Here is a 7,510-nt window from a genome sequence, read left to right as displayed (position 1 = left end):
AGCCAGATCTGGTGCGCTGGTGTGGAGCTGAGTACCCTGGTTCTGTGCTGGCCTGCTGGAACCTAGAACCACGGCGAGTAGTCCTGGAGGACAGGATGCACAGTGACCTGCAGCCAGCTCTGCTTCTCTCCTCTCCACTCCTCCCATCCTCTCCTCTCCTCTGTCCTGTCGTCTTCTCCTCTCCTCCTGTCCTCTCCTCCTATCTTCTCCTTCTGTCCTGTCCTCTATGTCCTCTCCTCCTGTCCTCTATGTCCTCTCCTCCTGTCCTCTCCTCCTGTCCTCTCCTTCTGCCCTGTCCTCTATGTCCTCTCCTCCTGTCCTCTATGTCCTCTCCTCCTGTCCTCTATGTCCTCTCCTCCTGTCCTCTATGTCCTCTCCTCCTGTCCTCTATGTCCTCTCCTCCTGTCCTCTCCTCCTATCTTCTCCTTCTGTCCTGTCCTCTATGTCCTCTCCTCCTGTCCTCTCCTCATATCCTCTCCTCCTGTCCTCTCCTCCTATCCTCTCCTTCTGTCCTGTCCTCTATGTCCTCTCCTCCTCTCCTCTCCTCCTATCCTCACCTTCTGTCCTGTCCTCTTTGTCCTCTCCTCCTGTCCTCTCCTCCTATCCTCTCCTTCTGTCCTGTCCTCTATGTCCTCTCCTCCTGTCGTCTCCTCTTCTGTCCACAGATACCACAGCAAATAAAAAGCTGTTGTCATGGAAACCTTTCATGCCCCCCCCCCCCCCCCAACCCACTAGCCCTTGACACTCTGTTCCTAGGGACAAGGGGTAGGGGGTAAAAATGAGAGATGGGATTCGGCTTCAATGTAGATGCAAAGGAACATGTAATTGGATCGTTATGACATGCATTTCAGAAAAAAATTGTGATTCACGATGTCAACTGCATTTCAATGTTAGCCTAATTTAACAGCATTTTGATGTCCCAGTAGGCAATGGTGCAATGTTGAATCTAATCTAATCAAAAGAACTTTTGAGACAAAATTCTGTGTTGAGCACATGGAGGTATGGTTGAGCACAGAGGCAAAGCTTTGAGCCACACAGACCAAGGAAGGAAGCGATCACAGCCATTGTGCGTGCATATATGGGCTTTAGCAAGTATAGTATGCTGATAAACGTTTGTTGAGTACAATATAGCCTAGACTTTCATTTGCTCAAAATTAATAATTATTTGCACGCGTGTGCAATACATCTTTGTGCGCTCAAAATATCCCTTCACAGGCATGGAATTTCGGCACAAAAATAGCACCATAAACACCAAAAATAACCTGACAGTGCTCCGTGATGTGGGCTACCGTACCGAAGGCTATGATATCCAGGTAGAAATTGTGCAAATTGGTTGCCTTTTTACCCACCAATTATAAGACCAATAATCGAACTGCATTTCCAACCACATGGCTTTTGTTTACAATTTGTGGACCGTTTGAGTATTGGCCTTTATGAATGCCAACCAAAGCAGTTGGAAAATGTAAACAATGTATACCTAATCCTCGCATTCATTCGAATCAGAATAATTTAGGTGTGAACGCAACCTAATATAAGTAGGTCTTCTTGTTATGTTCTATAATGAGTGGGCATACAGTACAGGCTAATGGACTTAAAACAGTAACAGACTGGACAAACAGTAACAGGCAATTTTGATTGTAGGCTTCTAACTTAACCATTCACTCTAACTTAACCATTCACTCTAACTTAACCATTCATTCTGCTGGATTGCTGTAGGATAATGCACATCTTCACAATATCACCGTGACAACCTACAGGCCCCCCACCATCTACAGTAGTGTGACTACTGTGACAGGAAAGCATAGCAGGTACAGTTATCACAAATCAACAGCCTATCTAAGTGCTTGTTACCATCAGATAGTTCTCTATAATGTGTGTGTGTGTGTGTGTGCGCGTGCGTACATGTGTGAGTGTGCATGTGTGACACCAAGCAGTGATGATATGATTGCTGGCTTACTGTAGGGTGTGTGTAGTAGTAGTTGTAATAGCAGTAGTTTTATAGTACTGACCTACATTAAAGTCACTTTGGTTAAAAGCGACTGCTAAATGACTGTAATGTAGGTTTGTTTATTAACTTACACGCACGCCGCACAACCTAAGTGCCCTTTTTTAAACTTTCGCCCCTGCCCCTCTAACATCCAGTGCACGTCCCTGTGTGTGTGTGTGTGTGTGTGTGCGTGTGTGTGTGTGTGGGAGGCTGCCAGCTGAAGAGCTCTCTGAACAGCCTGGCTGTTGTTATTGTTGTCAGGCGCAGGCCAGGGTTCTTATAAACACCGTTGGTTGCCGTGGCAGTCGTGGGTGTGTCCCCAGCTGCTGTGCGGATGACGCATGTCCCCTCCGCCCCCACGCACGCGCCCGGGGGCGTGCACGTGTCTCCCAGGACTCCACTCAGCCAAGGTGAGGGACAAGCCGCTGCCATGGCAACCGCTGGCTAGAGCACGCGCCTACATGTCAGATAATGAGGTCACTCATCCTCCCGTTCTCTCTCTCTCTGTCTCTCTCGCCCTCTTCCATCATGACGGGCGTGAGGCAGCTTGGACACGTGACACGAGGCAGCTTAGAACTACAGAGAAGAGTTAGTCTTCCCACAGTAGCTCCCTGTGTTTGATATGATTATGTTTAGATGACGTGTTGACGTGTTTGTTTGTTTGTTAATTCACCAGATCCATTTATGACTGAGTGAGTTTTTAATTGGCTAATCAGGCCAGGGTCTGGGAGATGTCAGGAGAACGGCCCCCCGTGTCTGAAACACACAAAGTGGTTACTAATGACAACGATGCTGATGAGACGGGCACAGCGGAGGAATGCACAGTGAGGAACGTTCCGGAGAACATCACGAGAATGTCCTGAGAACGTCCCGATGTGTGTCCGTCAGGCTGAACGTCCTGAGAACGCCCTGATAAAGTCCCTGTGTGTCTCCGTCAGACTGAACTTTCTGAGAGCATCCTGAGAACGTCCTCAGAACGTCCCTGTGTGCCTCCGTCCGACTGAACGTCACGAGAACGTCCTCAGAACGTCCCTGTGTGCCTCTGTCCGACTGAATGTCCTCAGAACATCCCTGTGTGCCTCCGTGTGACTGAACGTCATGAGAACGTCCTCACAACGTCCCTGTGTGCCTCTGTCCTCAGAACGTCCTCAGAACGTCCCCTTGTGCCTCCGTCCGACTGGGCTCTCTCCGAGCGCTGGGGTCGTGACCTGACCATCAGCCCAGCTCAAATGTGACGCAGCTGACACGTCATCTCTCCTGACGTCAACCATTAAGACACACCTGCCGCATGGAGCACCTCTGTCCTCCTCCCCTCCTATGCTACTCTCTCTCTCACACATCCACCACTGGGGGCGGCCGTGGCTCAGTGGTAGAGCGGGTCGTCCAACGATTGTAGGGTCGGCGGTTCGAATCCCGCCTCCTCCTGTCCACATGTCGTAGTGTCCTTGGGCAAGACACTGAACCCCAAATTGCTCCCAATGAGCAGGTTAGCACCTTGCACTGCAGCTGCCGCCATTAGTGTGTGAATGTGTGTGTGAACGGGTGAATGACAGGCCATTGTAAAGCGCTTTGGATAAAAGCGCTATATAAGTGCAGTCCATTTACCTATCTGTCTGTCTGTCTGTATAGCACCATTCTCCATCTCCGCTTCCTCTCCTCTCCCTCCCTCCTTCCCCTCTCTTGCTCATCTCTCCCTTTCTGTCCTCTCCCCCTCTCTCTCTCTCCACCTCTCCTCCTCTCATCCCCGGTGGGCCTGTTCTCTTCACAGTAATGATGTGTGTCTATAATGTGTTTGTGCGTGTTCACTGTAAGTAGGCTGTGTGATTCGTCACGATTCATGCCTCTGCCTGCTTTTTACAGGAGCATGGATCGTGTATGAGTGAGTGTGTGTGTGTGTGTGTGTGTGTGTGTGTGTGTGTGTGTGTAAGTGGCAGACGGAGAGAGTGAGAAGAGGTGGAGAGAATCATTTGTCAGCCCACATTGTTCACATGTTCACATGAATCAGGACGCAAACCAGAATATCTGACCTAAAAACCCAGCGGTAAAAATAACTCCAGACACCATTGTCTTTTATTTCAGTCATGCATGATTGTGTGTGTGTGGGTTTGTGTTCAGGTTCAGGTATTGACTGTGGATGTGTGACAATGCCTATTATCACAGACAGGTAAGGAAGTTTACAAGGGGTGCGTTAATCAATCAATCAATCAATCAATCAAAGCTTTATTTGTATAGCGCATTTCATACCCAGAGGCAACACAATGCGCTTTACAGAGAACAAGGGAGGTGGGCATACGACCCACTCTCTACATATTCCAGAGGGAAGCAAAAAAACAGTAATCACCCGGGGGCCAGATAAGTGAGCTGTAAAAATTCTTCCCTGACCCCTCTCAACAAGGCGATCGAGCAAGCTCCAGGAGTATGTTTGTCTACCGGCTAAGAACATTTATAAAGCAATAAATAACATTAAATTACATTTTCAGAGTAAGAGAGGCTAATAACATCATAGGAGAGACATGGCAAACACTGGTGTATGTCTGTGTGTGCATGAATGTGCCTGTGCCCAGATAGAGGCAGGGGTCAGGGGTAGGATCGGGGTAGGAAAAGGATACGGACCCAGGTTAGGGTGAGGGGAAGGGGATCTGAGCCCAGTGGTTTTAAAGTAGCTGAGCGCTCAGTGAGCGATCAGTGGTCAGAATTCACTTAACGCGTTGCTCAGTTACGCTCAGACTGATCTGCTCAGAGCACAAGTGAGCAGTTTTGAACTATGATCTGTTTGAGCCAAACACCACGTCATCATCACCTCAGAAAAAAAAAAAGGGGCGGGTTTTGGCTTGGGAATCGTTGGGACGCTGCTCGTTAATCACACATGATTGACAACAGGTGAAAAGTTCTCGTCTCCTAGCAACTCAGCGCTCGGTTAGAGCAGACCGTTGAGTGGTTTTAAAAACCGCTCAGCGCTCAAAGTGAGCGTTCTAAGAGTGAGCGCTCAGCTACTTAACGCACCCAAGGAGGGGCGGCTGTAGCTCAGTTGGTAGAGCGGGTCGTTAAATGATTGAAGGGTCAGTGGTTCGAATCCCAGCTCCGACTGTCCACATGTCGAAGTGTCCTTGAGCAAGACACCTAACCCCAAATTGCTCCCAATGAGCAGGTTAGCACCTTGCATGGCAGCTACCACCATTGGTGTGTGAATGTGTGACTGGTATGACCTTAGAATGACTGGTTATGCACAGTTAGTATGGGTGTGTGTGTGCATGACTAGTTAGTATGTTGGTTTGTATGGCTCACTAGGATGGCTGGTGAGTATGCTTGGTTAGTATGGCTGGCTAGTATGCATGGTCTTAGAGCCACCTAACGTGCTGAATATGTGCTATGTTATTAATGACTGCATGTGTGGGAACATCATCTGGCATATTCGTCTGTTTGTCTTTGCACACGTTTGTGTACGTGTTTCCACGCCTGTGTGTGTGTGTTTGTTTTTCTATGTGTGTGTGTGTGTGTGTTTGTGTGTGTGTGTGTGTGTGTACGTGTGTTTGTGTTTCCATGCCTGTGTGTGTGTGTGTATGTGTGTTTGTGTTTCCATGCCTGTGTGTGTGCGTGCGTGTGTGTGTGTGTGCATGTGTGTGTGTGTGTGCGCGTGTGTGTATGTGTGTTTGTGTTTCCACGCCTGTGTGTGTGTGCGTGTGTGTTTGTGTGTGTGTGTGTGTGTATATATGTGTGTTTGTGTTTCCACGCCTGTGTGTGTGTGCATGCATGTGTGTGTGTGTATATGTGTGTTTGTGTTTCCACGCCTGTGTGTGTGTGTGTGCTCCCAGCAGTGTGTGGGTGTACGGTGGGCCGCTCAGTGTTGCATTAATAACCGAGGGCCAGGGAGCGAGGAGACAGGAAGAGGAAATACAGCGTGCTGGTCGCCCACCACTTCCTGTGTCTCTCCTCCCTCTGTGCAGCCCACGGAGCTGCTGCTGCTGAGGCCAGGAGCCTGACAGGCTGCAGGGTTCTCCATCGCAGGACGGGAGACAAGACTCCAAAAAAAGTCTCCTAAATAGAACATTTTGCAACCCTTTTCAGCTTCATAACATGCTTTTTCACCCACCTGGAGGACAGAAGATGCAAGACCAAGGCCAACAGGATCCTGAAAGACCCCAGTCACCCAGGAGATGGACTGTTCTCTCAACTACAGGGAAGAGATACCGCACTCACATGGCGAGCACGGAGAGACTCAGGAAGAGCTTAATAGACTGTTCTCTCTGCTACGGTCAGGGAAGAGATACCGCGCTCACATGGCGAGCACGGAGAGACTCAGGAAGAGCTTAATAGACTGTTCTCTCTGCTACGGTCAGGGAAGAGATACCGCACTCACATGGCGAGCACGGAGAGACTCAGGAAGAACTTAATAGACTGTTCTCTCTGCTACGGTCAGGGAAGAGATACCGCACTCACATGGCGAGCACGGAGGGGCTCAGGAAGAGCTTCTTCCCGCAAGCCATCCGGCACCTGAATGACTCTGTCTACAAGATCTAGTGCACATACAATATCTCGTTTGCATAACTTAACCAAATGCAAATGTCAATATACTCCTCCCCCCCCGGGGTTATTTATTATAGCTATAGAATGTACAGAACACACCCATGCCTCCACCCATGCATGGGCGATTTTATTCTCTGAGAGTAGAGGGGGCAACATTTTGACGTGAGAAACAGATCAAACCGGATTTCTTTTTTTTTTTTTTCTTTTTTTTTTTTAAAGATAGCCTAGTTTAATTAATAAATACACTTTTAAAATGAATGATGACCTTAAACAAACTGGTACAAACCACAATTATGTATTTAATAATTGTGTTAATTAGTAAAAAATCTTTTTTTTCTTTTTTTTTCTCCTTTTTTTTTCTTTTTTTTTTTTTAAAGAATTTGAGCAGAGTTGGGCTGGCCAATCAGGGGGGGGGCACACACCCTGCCCCCCCTATAAAATCACCCATGCACCCATGGTTATCCAGGTTATTTATTCATATCCATATAGCATGTACATAATCCATCCGGATCGGTATCTATCTTATCTCACCCAATCTGTATACTGTATAGAATTACACAATAGATTGTTCTTATTGTGTAATTTGTGAATTTGCAACTTGTTAATTTGTAAATTGAGTAGTGAAGATTATCTGTATTGAGCATAATGTTGGAGCTGGCAGCAACATTTTACTGTAATTGTACATGTATATTACACATGACAAGTAAAGAAATCTTGAATAAGAAAAACTTACAATAATTTAATGAGTCAGTGTACCAATACTCCCCAGAATGCACAAGTGGATCTTGTTTCTAAACAAGTGACTAAGAGCATCATCTAGTGCTATAGCCAAAAGTGCAAGAGTAGCAAAATATAAATACACAATTTAGGTTGAGGTAGAGGCTGAGAGGTCGAGGGAGAGGCTGAGAGGTCTAGGGAGAGGCTGAGAGGTTGAGGTAGAGGCTGAGAGGTCGAGGGAGAGGCTGAGAGGGAGAGGCTGAGAGGTTGAAGGAGAGGCTA

At 47.6% G+C, this 7,510-nt stretch overlaps 1 protein-coding gene across 1 annotated transcript in view; it reads right to left on the bottom strand.

Moving 5' to 3' along the window:
* Positions 1–731: 731 nt before the first annotated feature.
* midn (midnolin) overlaps positions 732–7,510 on the bottom strand; it is a gene marked incomplete at its 3' end in the record, with an annotated part of 16,453 nt that continues 9,674 nt past the window's right edge. Inside the window, exon 4 of the mRNA XM_084459100.1 lies at positions 732–752. Within this exon, the coding sequence (XP_084315226.1) occupies positions 732–752 (21 nt within the window). The remainder of the gene's footprint in view (positions 753–7,510) is intronic.

This window comes from Borostomias antarcticus (assembly GCF_949987555.1).
Source record: "Borostomias antarcticus genome assembly, chromosome: 26".
NCBI classification, from domain to species: domain Eukaryota; kingdom Metazoa; phylum Chordata; class Actinopteri; order Stomiiformes; family Stomiidae; genus Borostomias; species Borostomias antarcticus.
Note: the sequence above shows the minus strand (reverse complement) of the source record. Positions and strands in the feature narration are given on the sequence as shown.